The following is a 19039-nucleotide window of genomic DNA, read 5'->3' as shown; positions in this document are numbered from 1 at the left end:
TGGATATAAGGAAAGATCAATCTTCCCTAGACCCTCTGGTGAGAGGTTAGTCAGTCTTCTACCACCTTCTAGCCTCACACACAGAACCTGATGTGGAGGTAGAGGGTTCAAATTAGGATCTAAGGGTTTTTTTTTTAATATTTATTTGTTTATTTGGCTGTGCCAGGTCTTAGTTGCAGCATGCGGGATCTCTAGTTCCCTGACCAGGGATCGAACCTGGGCCCCCTGCATTGGGAGCATGGAGTGTGAACCACTGGACCACCAGGGAAGTCCCTAAGATTTTTTTTACCTTTTTATTTTATATTGGAGTATAGTTGATTAACAATGTTGTGATAGTTTCGGGTACACAGCAAAGTGATTCCGTTATACATACAGATGTATCTATTCTTTTTCAAATTCTTTTCCCATTTAGATTGTTACATAATATTGAGCAGAGTTCCCTGTGCTATACAGTAAGTCCTTGTTGGTTAGGATCTAAGATTGAAGACCCAAACCCAACCAAATTCAATGTAACTGGAGCTGTAAAGTAGATACAAAATCTAAGACTGCTAGTCAGTGATAAAACTAGGCCTTGTTACATAAACAGAAGAAAGGGGAAACTAGACACAATAAGATTTTTAGTGACATTGATCAAACTAAAATATAAACTACGTCTAATAGCATAAAATGTATCAAGCACCTAGGAAAAAAATGAACAAAAACAGGTGGGATACATCTACAGAAAAAAATTAACAGCTATACTGAGAGATATTAAAGAAGACCCAAATAACTGGAAGACTATAATATATTCATTAATTGGAAGAGTTGTCCATTATCCTCCCAAATAATCTATAGATGTAAATTAATACCAGTCAAAAATCGCAACAGATTTTTTTGTTTTTTTCGTGGAACATGACGAACGGATTCTAAATACATATAGAAATGCAGGGATCAAGAAAAGCAATGAGGGGATTCCCTGGTGGCGCAGTGGTTGAGAGTCCGCCTGCCGATGTAGGGGACACAGGTTCGTGCCCCGGTCCGGGAAGATCCCACATGCCGCAGAGCGGCTGGGCCCGTGAGCCATGGCCGCTGAGCCTGCGCGTCCGGAACCTGTGCTCCGCAACGAGAGGCCACGGCAGTGAGAGGCCCGCGTACCGCAAAAAAAAAAAAGCAATGACACTCTTTTTTTTTTTTTTTTTTTAATTTATTTATTTTTGGCTGCATTGGGTCTTCATTGCTGCGTGCAGGCTTTCTCTAGTTGTGGTGAGTGGGGGCTACTCTTTGTTGCGGTGTGTGGGCTTCTCATTGTGGTGGCTTTTCTTGTTGCAGAGCATGGGCTCTAGGCACGCGGGCTTCTGTAGTTGTGGCTCGTGGGCTCTAGAACGCAGGCTCAGTAGTTGTGGTGCACGGGCTTTGTTGCTCCGCGGCATGTGGGAACTTCCTGGACCAGGGCTTGAACCCGTGTCCCCTGCATTGGCAGACGGATTCTTAAGCACTGCACCACCAGGGAAGCCCTGCAATGACACTCTTGAAGGAGAAAAAAGTGGGGGGACTTGGTCTACCAGATACCAAAATTTATAAGTGATGTTGTCACAATTTGAGATCCACACAGGAAAACAAGCAAGTTGTACACCTACTTCACATCATACCAAAAACATGAGTCCCAGGTGATTCTAAACTTAAATATGAAAGCTCCCCCACCTAAAAAAAAAAAAAAAAAAGTTTGGATGACAAAACAAGAGAATACATTATTAACTCCATGTGGAAACATTTTATGAACAAATGCAAAATCATGCTAATCATAAGGGGAAAGAGTGATAAATTTGACCATATTACAATGAATAATTTTTATTCTTCGAAAGACAGTATTAATAGAAGGAAAAGACCAACCACAGAAGAGAATATATTTGCAACACAGATAACTGACAAAAGACTTATACCCAAAAGGAACTCCTAAATTAAAAGTCTCAATAGATAAATCAGCAAGTATCAGTAAAGGTAGACTAACAGCTATGACGACCAACCCCCAAATCTCAGTGCTTTATACAATAGAAGTTGTAGTTTATTTTTGCTTAGGTGAGGTCCAAAATTGATGTTCTTGACCACAGGAGGCGCTGCGCCACAAAGTCACTTGCGTACCCAGGCTGACAGACACTCAGCTGTCTTCATCATGAGGCCTCCAAGGCAACCTGGACATCAACATCTAGCCAGTAGGTGGGGGAGAAAGGAGAGTTTCATGGGTGGGGGATTTTTCAAGGCCAGGCCTAGAAATAGCTCATGTCACTTCTGCTAGCATTTCCTTAGCTAGATCTTAGCCACCTGGCTCACATAGCTGCAAGGGAAGCAGGGAAATGCAGTCGAGCCGTACAGTCAGGAGAAAAAGGAAACAACTTTGATGAACAGCCAATCGGTTTCTGCCACAAGACATTTCACCAAAGAAAAAAACACAAACGGACAATGCTCATGAAAAAGTGTATGGTCTCATTAGTGATCAAGGAAATAAAAATTAACAGCATAATGTGCAGCCACTGTTGAAAACAGTATGGAGGTTCCTCAGAAAACTAAAAATAGAATTATCGTATGATCCAGCAATCCCACTCCTGGGCATATATCCAGAGAAAACTCTAATTCAAAAAAATACATGCACCCCTATGTTCATTGCAGCACTATTCACAATAGCCAAGACATGGAAGCAATCTAAGTGTCCATTGACAAAGGAATGGACTAAGAAGATGTGGTATGTATATACGATGGAATACTACTCAGCCATAAAAAAGAATGAACTAATGCCATTTGCAGCAACATGGATGCAACTAGAGATTATAATACTAAGTGAAGTAAGTCAAAAAGAGAAAGACAAATACCATATGCTGTCACTTATATGTGAAATCTAAAATATGACACAAATGAAGCTATCTATGAAACAAACAGAATCACGGACATAAGAACAGACTGGTGGTTGCCAAAGGGGAGGGGGTTTGGGGATGGAACGGAGTGGGAGTTTGGGGTCAGCAGATGTAAGCTATTATATATAGGATGGATAAACAACAAGGTCCTACTGTATAACACAGAGAACTATATTCAGTACCCTATGATAAACCATAATGGAAAAGAATATTAAAAAAAGAATGTATATATATGTATAACTGAATCACTTTGCTGTACAGCATTGTAAATCAACTTTACTTCAATGAAAAAAATTAAGACTATAATGAGATATTAATAGACTGACTAAAAGTTTAAATTATGGCAATACCAGGTGTTGGTGAGAATTTGATGGAATACTAGCTTTTTGTTTTAAACGCCTCCCATTCCACTGGTGAGGGAGGGATTCCTGCCCTATAGTTAGGGGTATCACTAAACACACAACACTTGACACTTGGACAGATAAGATCGACAGCAGCTTATTGGTCACATATACTCACATCCTGAGGGATGAGGACATCTCATGCCATACAGGGCCACACAGAGCAGAGGGGCTGTGGGAAGCAGGCTTTGTGGTATCAGGAAGATGGAGTGCCCTCTGGCTCCCCTGGTAAGATATGATTGCTTCGTTTGAATAATTCTACAGGCTGACAGGAAACTGAATCCCAGTACTCAGAGGTAATCAGGAACTGTGCCTGGTCCCCTGGATAAGGAGGGTTGTTTGGCTAGGGGACCTTTTCCAATGGAACAGAGTGAGGAGATGGACTTGCACTTAGGCCACTAAAGGCCCTCTCTGTTTTGCCACCTGTCAAGGCAGTGCATAATAAGCCTTAATTTTAGGTCTGTATAAGTCAGGGTTATCCAGAGAAACAGAACCAACAGGATGTGTGTGTATGTGTATACTACATACATATACAAATATAAATCAGTGGACTTGGAGTAAAGCAGATTTCCCTCTGTAATGTGGGTGGACCTCATCTAATCAGTTGTAGGCCTTAGTAGAACAAAGACTGGCTTCCTCTCTCTCTCCATATATAAAAAATATATATATACATATATATATATAATATTCTCTATAAATCCGCCTGCCAATGCAGGGGACACGGGTTCGAGCCCTGGTCTGGGAAGATCCCACATGCCGCGGAGCAACTGGACCCGTGAGCCACAGCTACTGAGCCTGCGCGTCTGGAGCCTGTGCTCCGCGACAAGAGAGGCCGCGATAGTGAGAGGCCCGCGCACCGCGATGAAGAGTGGCACCGCTCGCCGCAACTAGAGAAAGTCCTTGCGCAGAAATGAAGACCCAACACAGCCAAGAAAATAAATAAATAAATTTATTAAATATATATATATATTCTCTATATATGTATGTATTTTGGATGTTGATAGATAGATAGGGAGAGAGAGAGAGAGAGGGAGAGAAATTTATTTTAAGAAATTGATTCAGGGACTTCCCTGGTGGTGCAGTGGTTGAGAATCCGCCTGCCAATGCAGGGGACACGGGTTCGAGCCCTGCTCCGGAAGATCCCACATGCCGCGGAACAACTAAGCCCGTGCGCCATGGCCGCTGAGCCTGTGCTCTGGAGCCCGCGAGCCACAACTACTGAGCCTGCGTGCCATAACTACTGAAGCTCGTGCGCCTAGAGCCCGTGCTCCGCAACGAGAGAGGCCACTGCAGTGAGAAGCCCGTGCACCACAACGAAGACCCAATGCAGCCAAAAATAAATAAATTAATTAATTAAAAAAAAAAAGAAATTGATTCACATGATTGTGGAGCCTTGGTGAGTCCCAAATCTGATGGGATAGGCTGGCAGGCTGGACTCAGGGAAGAATCGCAGTTAGAGTCCACGGGCTGTCCGCTGGAAGAATTTCTTCTTGTTTAGGGGTGGTCAGTCTATGTTCAGTTAAGACCTTCAACTGATTGGATGAGGCCCATCCACATTATGGGGGGTGATCCGCTTTACTCAAAGTCCACTGACTTAAATGCTAATCTTTTCTGAAAAAAAAAAACAACCTCAACAGAAACATCCAAACATCCAGAATAATGTTTGACCAAATACCTGGGCACAATGGCCCAGCCAATTTGATACGTAAAATTAACCCATCACAAGGTCTAATACAACAGTTTTATAAACCGCTGTGAAAGTTTAAATTGGTAAAATCACTTTGGATGTGGTAGAAAAATTGAAGGTGCTCACATCTTTTAACTCAGCAACGTCGGCCCTAGAGAAACAGGCCACACGCACAGGTATATTCATAAATGCATTACACAGGAGAGCCTGAAACTGGAAACAAGTGTCCACCAATACTAGAAAAGATAAAATTGTGGTATATGAACCTAAAGGAATTCTATAGAATACTGAAAATGAACAAACCACAGCTGCTTGCACTGATATGGACAAATCTTAAAAGCGTAATGTTGAGTGAGAGAAGCCAGATGTTTAAGAATACATACTGCATGATTTCATTTATATAAACTTCCAAAATGGGCAAAATTAACAACATTGTTTTTTTTGGTTGTTTTTTTGTTTGTTTTTTTTTGCGGTACGCGGGCCTCTCACCGTTGTGGCCTCTCCCGTTGTGGAGCACAGGCTCCGGACGCGCAGGCTCAGCAGCCATGGCTCACGGGCCCAGCCGCTCCGCGGCATGTGGGATCCTCCCGGACCGGGGCACGAACCCGTGTCCCCTGCATCGGCAGGCGGACTCTCAACCACTGCGCCACCAGGGAAGCCCACGATATTGTTTAGGAACAGTGACCTAGCTGGCAAATGTATAAAGAAAGGTAAGGAAGTAATTACTATAACATTCAGACCATGGTTTCCTGTAGGGAAACAGAATTGTGATTGAGAGGTGAACGGTGGCTGCTTATGGCTTGACAGTAATAATCTATTTTTTTGAACAGGGTTGTGGTTACATGGATGTGAACTGTATAATATTTTGTTAAATTGTACATTTATTTTATGTAATTTTCTTTATGAATTACTCTTTATAGTTGCTGTTGTTTAATGTTACAGAGACGCTGGGCAGCCATGGCAGATGCCTTATGCCTTATGTGTTTCACCGGAAAACGAAATGAAAAGTCTAGGTGGGCCTACAAGGATGATTTGCTCAAGAACGAACACCTGCCTTGATGTAAAACTCCATTCGTGAATGCGCAATTTATGACCACTCTAATGGGAAACAAAAATGATTCCTTTTTCTGGAATTTATGAGAAATTAGTCATCACCACTCAAAAACTGCTACCTTTTCAAGCACATTTTACGTACTTTTCACCTGCCTTACTTAATCCTCAGAATGGCCCTGTAGGGGAGACAGCACAACCCCCATATTAGATTCTGAAACTATGACTCCTCAGAGACATTAAGTTCCCCCCGGACAGTTAATAAGTAGAAAAACAGGATTTGACTCCAAGTCAGTGTGACTCAGAGGCATATATCCTTTCCCCTTTCTGCACTGCATCTAATCACACACGGCCCTGGGTGGGGGTGGGGGGATGTGCAGCCCCTCTTCCAGATGAAAAAAACTATCATTTGTAGCAGATAAATAGTTGGATGATGAAAGATACTTACATGGTTTGTAGGGCAAGGGTAATTACATATTAGAGGGTGGAGCATAGAAAAGTCCTCAGTTGGGTAGGTGACCATGTGGGCTGCATGTCCAAATAGGGCAGTGTTAGGATGTTGGCTTCCTGTCCCCTTGTCAGGCATGGATGGATGAGGGACGGAGCAGGTGAGCTGGCTTTCCTGGGACTGGGGCGGGCACTTTTATCCTCAGGAGCAGTGCAGGGAAGCAGAAGAAGCAGGTCAAAACAAGAAATCATAATCTGAGGACTTCCCTGGCGGTGGTGGTCCAGTGGTTAAGACTCTGCACTTCCAATGCAGAGGATGCAGGTTCGATCCCTGGTCAGGAAACTAAGATCCCACATGCTGAAAAAGAGAAAGGAAGAAAAGAGAAAGAAGGAAGGAAAGAAAGAAAGAAAGAAAGGAAGAAAGGAAGAAAGGAAGGAAGGAAGGAGGGAAGAAATAAATAAATAAATCATCATATGAAAGGAACCAAATTCACAGCTGAGTAAATTGTCCAAACCTGGGTTTTCTATCCAAAAAGGTGGCAACAGAGAGCTGGAGCCAAAGGTTACAGGCAGGATTGTGGCAGAGAAGCCAGGTAAGCTGCTGAGTAAAAGTGGGCAGGAGAGAGGGAGCCTTCTGGAACCAGAATGCAATTAGGGGCCTGGGAATCAACCCAAATGCCTCTCAGTGTGAGATCAAAGACATAGTTTATGATACATCCACACACTGGAATACTAGGCAGCTGTAAGGAAGAATGAGGTACAGCTGCCTGCAACGACATGGAACCATGTCCGTGACACTCAAGTGGGAAAAGAAATTATGGAAGAGTAATAATTACGTGTGCAGGAGAGGTGGATATAACTTCATAAATAGAGAGGAGGGTCTTGAAGAAATACACTTGCAACTGTTACCAGCAGCTGTGTCTGGAATAACTCTTCATTTTATAAATGTCTGGATTGTTTGAAAATTTTTACAAAGTACACATGTGACATTGTAGTGATAACTTTAAAAGCATGATATAAAATTTCCTTAGAAAGAAATAAACGAGGAACTTCTCTGGTGATCCAGTGAATAAGACTCCTTGCTCCCAATGCAGGGGGTCCGGGTTCGATTCCTGGTAGGAGAACTAGAATCCCGCATGCATGCCACAACGAAAGATCCTGCATGCCTCAACTAAGACCTGGCGCAGCTAAAATAAATAAATAAATATGTTAAAAAGAAAGGAAGGAAGAAAGAATGGAGCCCATTGAGGACACCCATCAGGAGTCATCATCTGTTTCTGTTCTACCCAGAAAAGCTTTGTATTCTTTGGTCTTACAGGGCCTTCAAATAGGTTGTGAGTCTGGGGTTTGGGTGTTTGTTTCTCAAGAATGATTTGGATCTAATCCAGGTCTTTGTCTCTCACACCCCACTACCTCCTACCGGTAGACTGACAGGAAGATGAAAATCGAGGGTTATTTTATTTTATTTTATCGTGATAACACTTAACATGAGGTCTATCCTCTTAAATTTTAAGTGTACATTGGTGTGGGCTATAGGTACAATGTATAGCAGGTCTCTAGAGCTTGTTCATCTTACTTAACCAAAGCTTTTCTTTTTTAATATTTATTTATTTGGTTGCACCGGGTCTTAGTTGCGGCATGCATGTGGGATCTAGTTCCCCGGCCAGGGATCGAACTCAGGCTCCCTGAATTGGGAGCATGGAGTCTTACCCACTGTGCCACCAGAGAAGTCCCTAACCAAAGCTTTATGTATATTGATCAATAATTCCCCATCCCCATCCCCAACCCATCCCTAGCAACTACCATTCCGATCTTTGATGTTATATATATGTGTGTGTGTGTGTGTGTGTGTGTGTGTGTGTGTGTAGTTGAGTAGGTGGTGTGTTGCTGTGCATACATAAGAGAAATGGTTGGCTCATGTCACACACGTCCTTAGGTGAATTTGTGCACCTGGTCTACCTGGCAGGGCTAATCAGAAGAGATGTTTCCACTTCACTCTCATCTCTCCCAGACAAAAAATATTTGCGTCTTTTCCTTTTTGGCAGGTCAACATCTGACATTACAGATTCTGGGCCCTGATCTATAGTAAATAAGAAATCAAAGAAAATTTCATTCTCCTCGAATGGTATTCCTCAGCCAGGGTTCTGAAGAGAGGATTGAGCCCTATTGCCCAAGACATTCTTTGTACGTAATCATTCAACCTCTCTCTGCATCTATAGCGGTACTAGTTGTGCGCTATCTGTGAGAGAAATGAGGAAATAATCACCCAAATGATTCTCTGTCTTCTGAGAATCTGGTGACCCTAATTCTTCTGCCCAATTTCCAAGGTTGGGGCAATTTTTTTCAGAGGAGAAACTACAGGTTTCTCCTGTAGAGAAGGAAAAACCTGATAAAACACTCTGAGTACAGGGCTTCCCTGGTGGCACAGTGGTTGAGAATCTGCCTGCTAATGCAGAGGACACGGGTTCGAGCCCTGGTCTGGGAGGATCCCACATGCCATGGAGCAACTAGGCCCGTGAGCCACAACTACTGAGCCTGCACGTCTGGAGCCCGTGCTCCGCAACAAGAGAGGCCGCGACAGTGAGAGGCCCACGCACCGCGATGAAGAGTGGCCCCCGCTTGCTGCCATAGAGAAGGCCCTCGCACAGAAACAAAGACCCAACACAGCAAAAATTAATTAATTAATTAATAAACTGCTACCTCCAACATCTAAAAAAAAAAAAAACCTCTCTGAGTACAGAAAGAGCTTTAGTGAGAACTCATCCACCACCAGGAACCCCACAGCAGGGAAAAGTCATGTACACATATGACATGGAGAAAGAGCTTCCTGTGGGCTTATCCCTCCTCACCCATTGGAAGGGAAGGTTCTAATGGCAGAGAAACCCAGGACCTGCCCCCAATGGTGGGGAAAGGACTGAATTCACAATCTTAAGCTGATTGACTATCGGATCGCCCACACTAAGGAGAAATTGTGCAAACACCAGATTAAGTCAACCTCAGGCCATTCACTTTGAGGAAGGGCTTCAGCTTCACTCCAGTTTCATCAGGCAGGACAGTATCCACAAAGCAGAGACACCCTCTAATGTCCAGAAGAGATGGCTTTGGCCGGAGAGCTGAGATGCCTAAAGGAGGTCGGGAAGACCTCTCCACTGGTCCTGGTCCACGCTGAGACTCTGGTCCACGGAGCACCACAGTCCTGCAGCCGGACACAGGATGTTCACTCTGCTGCTGGCTTTAGGCTAGCTCCTGGCACGTGCCAGGAGGCCATATATAAATCCTGTTAATACAGGATTTCGGGCTCAGAGAGACGTGGTCCACATCCTGGCTCTGTCACTTACTAGCTGTGTGATGTTGGATGAATCAAATAATTTCTGCTGAGTCTCATATTTTAAAAATTTGATTTCAGGTGGGATTAATGTTAGCACCCACTTCACTGGTGTCATGAGAATTAATGAAAGGATGAATGAGGTTGATTTTCGTCATCTTCTTTTTGTTTGGCTGACCCACAAGTTCGAAGGCCCCACCTTGGGTGCTGGGGATGGAGAAGTGGCACTGTGTGCGCAGCTGTTTCAACCATGGCACTGATGTGAAGGAACTTCCCCATGACTTTTGAGGTTCCCCAGTGGTTGCAGGGAATGAAGTACCTGCAAAGCTGGTGTCTTTGTCTTTTCCAAAGACACCCCTCCCCACCCCCAAGGAACCACACAAATATTCTCTCTCGTTTCTGTCCTTGGTCAAACCCTTAGAGTAGCAGTTCTGGCGCTAGCAGCCAACTTTCCAGAATGTGCCAAATAGGACAGGCCCAGCAGTGAGGTGATCCTAGAACATCAGAGCTGTATCAGGTCATCAGAGACCACCTTGTTTTGCAGGGGTAGGGTTGCCAGATTTAGCAAATAGGACACAGAATGTCTAGTTAAATCTGAATTTCAGATAACAGACCAAAAACTATTTTTTTTAGTATAAGTAGGCCCCATATTGTGTGGGGCATATTTCCAAATAAACTTTTTTTCGTTTATCTGAAATTCAAATGTAACTGGACTTCCTGTATTTTATCTGGCAACCATGAGAGGGGAGCTAGGTGCTGAGAGGGAAAGCAACTTGCCAGGGTCACACAGCAAGCCAGGTCTCACAGCCAGGTCTGTTGGCTCCCAGGCCACTCTCTCCCACCCTCAACACATATAGCCCAGCTTTGTGTTCGTCACTTAAGGTGAACGCTCGCTGGACTGGGTGCTTCAGATTCCTTGTCTGTTACAGAATGGAAGCACTCCGGGTTTCCAAGAGGAGAAGCAGAACACCCGTGGAGGAGAGTGGGGGTGGGGCTAGGACCTCAGGACGTCCAGTCCAGCCTTATTTTCAAGTGAGGGCTCTCCGAGTGAGCCAGCCATTTAAGGCTCTTAACTATCAAATGGGCACAGTCGGGCCTATTTCCAAAGGGTTACTTTGAGGATCCACTGAGATGAGCAATTCCGGGAAAGCTGGTTGCTTGTGAACTGTGGAGAACATGTTGTGTCTGTGCTGTTTCTATCATGACCCATAAAGATGCAGGAGGAGGCTTGGTCGTGTACAGCTGAGAGCTGCACCCAAGCTTCCCCACCCCCGGCTCCCAAGGGGCTTTGGGCTAAATTCCCCGCCTGGCTTACGAATCAGTATCCGTCCCATCCTGATTTACGGGAAATCGCACCAGCGATCAATCAGCCTTAATTTGTAACTGGGCAGTGTCCTGGGCCAGCCAATAGCTAAGACCGAACACCCGCCCCCACGCCGCCCCCCCACCCGCCCCGACGCTGTGTGACTATCCACTTAGTCTGCCCTGAAGCTGCCCAGTGACCGGGAGTTTGGCGCAGGTTTGGTGCTGGGGAGAAGGGTGTTGGGAGAAGGAGGTCTCCTCATCCTCATCTCCTTTTCCTCCACCGTGCCCCGCCCCCCCCTTTATCTCTGCAGTCTGTTTGCTTGCTTCCTCTTAAGACCCCTGCCTCCCCCTCCTTCCCCTCCATCTCCTCCCCCAGGGCTGTCGTGCCCAGCCCCCTCTGGACCTCCCCTCCTAGCAGGGCCCCTGGCCTCATTGTTTAGCTAAAGCAGGACCCTCTGGATGGAACAGATGGACGGAGACCCGGGCCTGGGGGGAAAGGAAGGGCCAGCCGGTGCCGGGAAAAGGAAGCGGTTTGGGGAAAACAAAACAGGGGGAGGAGCCAGGGAGAAGGTGGCCCCGGCACGGAGGAGGGAGGGGGCGGGATTCGCAGAGAGGGGTTAGGGCAGCGAATGGAATGGGGGCGGGCCCCGGGGTGGGGCGGCGCGGGGCGGGGTGGAGGCCCCCTAGGCCCGAGGCTCGGAGCTGGCACCGACGACGGTGGCTGGCTCTGCAGGTCTGGGCTGACGTCGCCGCCCAGATGGCCTCCAGGCTGACCCCGCTGACCCTCCTGCTGCTGCTGCTGGCTGGGGTGAGTGACCCCTTCGTGAGGTGGGGGAGGGGGGGGCTGAGGATTAACCCTTTAGGCTCCGGAGAATGAGGAGAGCTCCTCTTGGGCTCAGCAAGTGTGATCCTAGCGCCGGAGTTCGTACAGAGCATGGGAAGAGCGGGGATTCAGACCCACGCAGGGTCTAATCCTGACTCGCTACGGTACCAGCTGCGCTGGCCTTGAGCCAGTCACTTCTCCGAGGCTACCTGTCCTGATTTACGAAGTGGAGAATAAAGCAGAAGGATCAAAGAGGGGAAGGAGATGGGCAGCATGTTGCGATATTAAAAGCAAAGGGTTGTTGAGGAAAACTGAGCTGCGGAATGGAGGTTGGGCTGCCGAGACCTAGGCTCTCCGCCGTGGTCTGGGAGGTCAGGGATAGGGGATGAGCCCAGGACAAAGGTGGGTGCCTAACTTTGGCGTGTGCACTCAGTGTATGTGTGTGAAGTTGACACTGGCAGTGCCCTTTGAGATGTATCAGATGATGTGGTAGTGATCAAGGATCTGGAATCAGACCCAAGTTTGACTCCTAGTTTTTCCTTCCACTTCCCTTGAGACCCTGGGCTAGTTACTTAAGTTGTCTCAGCATCAGTTTCCTTTACCAGTGAAATGGGATAATCCACGCTTTCTCTGAAGGAATTACTGGTGGTGGCTCCAGGGCAGGCCCCTCTGCCACCAGGCTTTCCCAGGAATAATTCTCTTCCTGCTTTGAGTGTTTGAAGGGGACTGTGCCTCATAACAAAAGAAAGAAAGTCTCTTGAACCACAGGATAGAGCCTCCTCAAATCTGATTGGTATCAGCCCCGTGGATCCAGAGAGCTTACAAGGAGGGGAAAGTGAAGGAGATATCCCCAAAGGAGATATTCCCAACAATGTATCCATTAAAGACACCGAGGGCTCTTCCACGCTGCTGAAAACCAACTTGACCATCGAAACAGTCAATACCACCCAGCCCTTCAACCAGTCCACCACCCAGCCCTTCAACCAGTCCACCACTCAGCCCATCCAACCAACAACCCAGGCCACTACTAAGCCCTTCTGCCCAGCGCCTGTCACCTCCTGCTCTGACTTGGAGAGTCATTCAGCAGAGGCCGTGCTGGGGGAGGCTTTGACAGATTTCTCCCTGAATCTCTACCACACTTTCTCAGTAATGAAGAAGGAGGAGACCAACATTGTCTTTTCCCCGTTCAGCATCGCCAGCCTCCTCACTCAAGTCCTGCTCGGTAAGAACCTGACTGAGTTCTCTCCAGGTTACGTGTTAGATGTTCGCATGAGGGGGGTACGTATCCAGATACATACACAGCTATCTATGCCTCCGGAAGGAAGCTGTAAAAATGGGCTACATTGGGGGTGAGGGAGGGGAATCTTTTTATTCTGGAACTTTCATTTATTCTTTCATTTAACAATGATGTAATAGGCACTATTGCTTATAAAATCCTATGGACTGTACAAGAACATATTAAATAAGGTCTGAGCCACCAATCATGGTTCCAGGTAAGGCCATAAGGAAGATGAATGGTAAGAGAGAGATGCAGAGTAGAATCATGATAATGCTGCTTCTTAGCTGTGTGACCTTGGGCAGATCAGTTAACTTCTCTGAGCCTGAGTCCTTCTGTGTAAAATGGAAATGGTTGTAGTGACCTAAAAAAAATTAAGCAGATAGCCCAGTGCCTGATGTGGTAGGAGGTCAAAAAATGTTAATTCGTCTGCTTTCCTGAGAGATCACAATCAAGTCCCCTGGGGTAATTACCCTAGGAATGGCACCAACAAAGTGCTACGGCAGTGGAAACAGCTGTCACTCCAAGGGGGAATTCCAGGAAGGCTACTAGAGACAATACAGTGAGCACATAAGAACCTTTCTTCTGTAGTCCCAGAATCCTAACATCCCTAGCCTGTACCCACTGGATGCCAGTAGCACCCCACCCCCCAGTTATGACAGCTAAAATGTCTCCACATGTGGCCAAATGTCCCCTGGGAGGCACATTTCAACTGATCGGTTTCAGTTAATTTTTTTATTGCCCAAAAGATATGGCTTGAATCTTTTCTCCATCCTCCAATTATTAACTCTGTGATCTTAGAATTAGTAGATTACTTACTCTCTTAAACCTCAGTTTTCTCATCTGTGTAACGGGGATAGGAACTGTCCTTACGTAAAAGGGTTATGGTGAAGATTCAATGAGATAATATGGGAGAAGCACTTATGATGCCTGGAATGAAGTAAGTGCTCGATACATTTTATCTATTACTGCACAGAAGATGTGTACAATAAGTATTCAATAATGAAAAACCTGAACCAACTAAATAATAGGTCATGTGGAACAGGCAGTGATTGGACCAGGCTTTGGATGATGAGTGGTATTAAAGTTAGGTAGGAAAACGGAGGAAGAAGGTATTCAGAGCCCTAGAAAATCCTGTGATTATTCATAATTCCCCCACCCTTCTCTTTCTGACATGTATTATCTTCCCAAACACTTCTGGCTCTGATGATATGGGATTCCCCCCATTGCAGCCTGGTCCCTCAACCCTGGTCCCCAACGGTGGTTTTCCACTCCTCCTGCAGTTGCCCCTTGTCTCTGCTGTTTGTTGTAGGGGCTAGAGGAGAAACCAAGGAAAGCCTGGAGCGACTCCTCTCTTACCCCGAAGACTTTACCTGTGTCCACCAGGCCCTGAAGGCCTCCAGGTCCAAAGGCTTTACCACAGTCTCTCAAATCTTCCACAGCCCAGGTGAGTTCCCCGGGGAAGGATGGCAGGTGCTGAGCTGGGTCCTCAGGATTTTGATGGAGACCCAGCACTGGGGAAAGAGAGGACAGAGGGAATGTTAGAACTAGAACAGGGGGACGGAATGCAGAGCAGGTTGGGGCCTCAGAAATATCAAGTGTCTCCTGGGAGCTGGATAGGTCCCCTGGTGAGACCTTGGACAAGTCATCTGCATTCATCAACTCCATCTAAAGTAAGAATAGCTTTCTACCGCGATGAAGAGTGGCCCCGCTTGCCACAACTAGAGAAAGCCCTCGCACAGAAACGAAGACCCAACACAGCAAAAATAAATTAATTAATTAATAAACTCCTACCCCCAACGTCTTCTTTAAAAAAAAAAAAGAATAGCCTTCTGCATTCAGTAATAGAGAAGGCTGGAGAGCTTTAGACATAAAATAGACAAAAAATGCATGTCAATCTGGGAGTTCCCTGGTGGTCCAGTGGTTAAGACTCTCGTCTTTCACTGCTGTGGTCACGGGTTCAATCGCTGGTTGGGGAACTAAGATCCTGCAAACTGCAAGGCCGAAAAGAAAAGTTTGTTAATCTGGGTCAGGGGGTCTAGGGACTCCTATTCTTTGTACTTGCGTGTTATGTGACTTTGTTGTCATTTATGTATATTACATTATTAGGTAGGTAATCAGAGCAATAAGCTTCCAAAATGACCTAATGCAGTTCTTTTAAATTTTGCTCCCCAGAGCCCTAGGGTTCTGCAGAGCTGCTGCAGAAGTCCTGGTGGGAGTAAGGAGTTAGGGAGGCTGAGTGGGAAGTGAGGTGTCACTTCCTGTGAGAGGGAGATGAAGCCAGGTGGGCTTTGAACTCCCACCAGCCTCAACCAGAGCCCTTTTGTATTGTGGGCTTCAGACATGACTATATTTGAAACCTCAGTTCTGCTGAGCTTAAAAATTACAAATTTAGTGTGATTTTCCTCTTTGAATAAGGAAAAAAAATTCCCTGTCTTTTATTTCTTTTACTATAAAAGCAATGTTCATTCATTGTAGAAAAGTGAGAAAATATTGGAATTCCCTGGTGGTCCAGTGGTTAGGACTCTGTGCTTCCACTGCAGGGGGCATGGGTTCGATCCCTGGTCGGGGAACTAAGATCCCGCATGCCGCTCGGCGTGGCCAAAAAAAAAAAAATACAACAAACAGAAAAATAACCTGAGAACATATAGGAAAGAAAAAAGAAAGAAAGAAAGAAAACTCACCTATCACACCATTATCTAAAAAAAAAACCCAAAAACCCTCTTTTTAGAGATGGGAAAAATATGGCTTAGAGGGATTCAAGAAATGTTGCATTTACTTATTTGCTATAAATCAGATGTATCCTCTGTCTTGCTAGGTTGGTGGAAAATACAGCTGCATTCAATATTATCTATTTAGTCCAGGAAAAATTTCTCTTTCAAACACTTTTTTTCTTTAGTGGACCTGGGCTTTGGAGAGCAAAACCCAGGAAGTCTTGTCACACACCTTCCAGTGAGGCTGAAAAGCAGAGTCTGTTCCCTGTTGAATTAAGGGAAGAAAGGAGGGAAAATACAGGCAAATGGAAGTTAAGATCTCAAAGAGTTACCTTGCCAAGCCGTGGTCCCATGGCAGATAGAGGCAGTTAAAGCCTGGGATGAGTTCTTCGGCTCTTAGCTCAGGATTTGCCTTCTCTGGGTCTCACTGAGCACATCAGTAAGAGGGCTGGGCTGGACCCCTGCTCCGACATAGTATGTCCATTGGAGCAGAAAGAGTGATGGGCAACAAGCCCCCTCTCCAAGCCTGCTCTTGAAAGGGGAGAGAGTCTTCCGGGATCTCATGCCTCCCTCTCTCAACCTGCTTCCGGGGCCAGACCTGGCTATAAGGGACACCTTTGCGAATGCCTCTCGGCGCCTGTATGGCAACAGCCCCAAAGCCCTGGCAAATGACAGTAAAGTCAACTTGGAGCTCATCAACGCCTGGGTGGCCGAGGAGACCAACCACAAGATCAGGCAACTGCTGGACAGCCTGCCCGATGACTTCCGCCTAGTCCTTCTCAACGCTATCTACCTGAGTGGTAAGGGGGCCCTGGACCAGGGTGTCTTCCCGTCCTGAGTTCCACCTTCTCCTCCTGGCTTAAAACCCACTCAACCCCAAGTTCCACGACTGGATCCCATGGTACCTGTCCCACCCCTTGCTAACAGAACCTTTAACTCCGCTTCATCCTCTCCCCACCTGCATTAGAGTAACCCTTCCCCCACTCTTCCCTCTAGCCAAGTGGAAGACAACATTTAACCACAGCAGAACAAATATGAAGGGCTTTTACAGCAGATCTTCTGTGATAAAAGTGCCCATGATGAACAGCAAGAAGTACCCTGTGGCCCATTTCACAGACCCGACTTTGAAGGCCAAGGTGAGTTCTCGGCCCTTTGCACTCCTGTTTCAGAGCCTCTTGCGTATCCTGACTTTCCTGCTGTGGCTCCATCGGTGTGGGGCATAGCCTTACCCTTAATCATCATTTCAACTGCTTCTGACTCTATTTCCACCCTATCTTTTCTCCTTCTCCCCCTCTCCAGCCTTGGCCGAGGCAGGCATTGTATATTTGAGGTTGGAAAGCAGGATTCTAAAATTTCTTCATGCATCTCTACTGCATTGAATGGCAGAAAGTGAGTCGTGTTCCTATTCTGTGCCTCTGTTTCTCTTTCCAGTCTACCCACCAGTAGGCCCTGCTGGCTTAGTAAGTCCTCTGTGTGTGTACGTGTGTACGGCATGCATCTGTATGTGTACACATGTCTAGGTATATCCATGCATTCATGTATGTGGTAAGTGCATGTGTGTGCATGTGTTAAATGGCTTAAGTTCCTTAGCAGAAATTGAACAGTATGATTTCAGTGGATGAGGAGGGAGGGAAGAGAGAACATGGAGCCCAGAAGATTCTAGTTAGTAAACTGTCTCATGCCCGATGACCAGATATTTCTGCCTTGTTAGGACAGCAAGACACAGAACTATGAGACAGCAAACAATGGGAGATACCCAGTGGCTTGGTACCAGTCTGAGAAATAGCGGATCTGTTCTGGAACATGCCAGACTTGTTTCCACCTCGGGAGCTTTCCCTGGCTTTTCCCTCTGCCTGGACGCTCTTCACTCAGCTTTTCACATAACTTGTTCCTTCTGCTCATCTGGCATCAGCTAAAAGGCCACCTTTGTGGAGACGCCTTCCCCCTCCTTAAAGTACCTCTTCCTCACCCTGTAACATCATCCTGTTTTTGTTTTTTTAAAAAAAATTTTTTTTGTGGTACGCGGGCCTCTCACTGCTGTGGCCTCTCCTGTTGCGGAGCACAGGCTCCAGACGCGCAGGCCCAGCGGCCATGGCTCACGGGCCCAGCCGCTCCGCGGCATGTGGGATCTTCCTGGACCGGGGCACGAACCCGTGTCCCCTGCATCGGCAGGTGGACCCTCAACCGCTGCGCCACCAGGGAAGCCCATCCTGTTTTATTATATCCATGGTACTTATCACTATCTGAATTATGTTGTTTACTTGCTTATTTGATTGCAGTATTATCTATCTCCCTGAGATAGTCTCTTTCCTTGGGATCAGAGACCTTACCTCTTTTTTTGCCTACTATATCTGAGGGCCTAGAACAATACCACATATAATAAGTGCTCATTATGTCTGCTGAATAAATGAATGAATTCAATGGAAGATGCGAAAGGGAGCAATTCCCTTAGTATGAATGGCTAGGAAGACGTCACAGAGGTGGGTACTTTTGACCACTCTTAACCATTCATGCACTTTTCTACCCTTCCATCCATCCGTCCCTATCCAATGGCTTTGAACATTCCCAGCTATTTAACAGAACCAGAATACATGCATAAGGCAGAGAAGAGTGAATATACACGGCCGGTTCAGGGCATCACTCTAACTCAGAGTATATAGGGGAGAATATCAATGTGAGAGTTTTTTTTAATTAATTTATTTATTTTTGCTGTGTTGGGTCTTCGTTTCTGTGCGAGGGCTTTCTCTAGTTGCGGCAAGCAGGGGCCACTCTTCATGGTGGTGCGCAGGCCTCTCACTATCGCAGCCTCTCTTGTTGTGGAGCACGGGCTCCAGACGCGCAGGCTCAGTAGTTGTGGCTCATGGGCCTAGTTGCTCCGCGGCATGTTGGATCTTCCCGGACCAGGGCTTGAACCCGTGTCCCCTGCATTGGCAGGCAGATTCTCAACCACTGCGCCACCAGAGAAGCCCCAATGTGAGGGTTTTTTAATGGCAAAGAAGGAGTTTCATGCAAAAAAAAACCCACTCCTTACAGTTTCGTGGGTTTTAAACAAATACTTGATTTAATATATTCATGTTATAAATTCAAAATCAAAGTTTTACTTAAGCCTTTAAATTTTTAGCTGAA

The 19039-nt window shown here is 46.1% G+C and overlaps 1 protein-coding gene and 1 long non-coding RNA gene across 4 annotated transcripts in view; one reads left to right on the top strand and one right to left on the bottom strand.

Annotated features, from left to right (window-relative positions):
• The first annotated feature begins 11235 nt into the window (after positions 1 to 11235).
• SERPING1 (serpin family G member 1) overlaps positions 11236 to 19039 on the top strand; it is an 11833-nt gene continuing 4029 nt past the window's right edge. Inside the window, exons 1-6 of one of the 3 annotated variants that reach the window (XM_004264126.4) lie at positions 11236 to 11314; positions 11834 to 11908; positions 12692 to 13145; positions 14512 to 14646; positions 16510 to 16713; positions 16910 to 17049. In XM_004264126.4, coding sequence (XP_004264174.1) covers positions 11858 to 11908; positions 12692 to 13145; positions 14512 to 14646; positions 16510 to 16713; positions 16910 to 17049 — 984 coding nt within the window. In that variant the 5' untranslated portion in view covers positions 11236 to 11314; positions 11834 to 11857. Of the gene's footprint in view, positions 11315 to 11766; positions 11909 to 12676; positions 13146 to 14511; positions 14647 to 16509; positions 16714 to 16909; positions 17050 to 19039 lie in introns of those variants that run through there. The other 2 variants (XM_033413078.2, XM_049713735.1) reach the window with 2 other exon arrangements.
• Positions 14576 to 19039, bottom strand: part of LOC117198150 (uncharacterized) — a 27388-nt gene continuing 22924 nt past the window's right edge. The window contains exon 3 of the long non-coding RNA XR_004479152.2: positions 14576 to 14713. This is a non-coding gene — a long non-coding RNA (uncharacterized LOC117198150). The remainder of the gene's footprint in view (positions 14714 to 19039) is intronic.

Source organism: Orcinus orca, chromosome 8 (genome assembly GCF_937001465.1).
Source record: "Orcinus orca chromosome 8, mOrcOrc1.1, whole genome shotgun sequence".
NCBI classification, from domain to species: domain Eukaryota; kingdom Metazoa; phylum Chordata; class Mammalia; order Artiodactyla; family Delphinidae; genus Orcinus; species Orcinus orca.
This window is presented reverse-complemented; position numbering and strand designations above follow the sequence as displayed.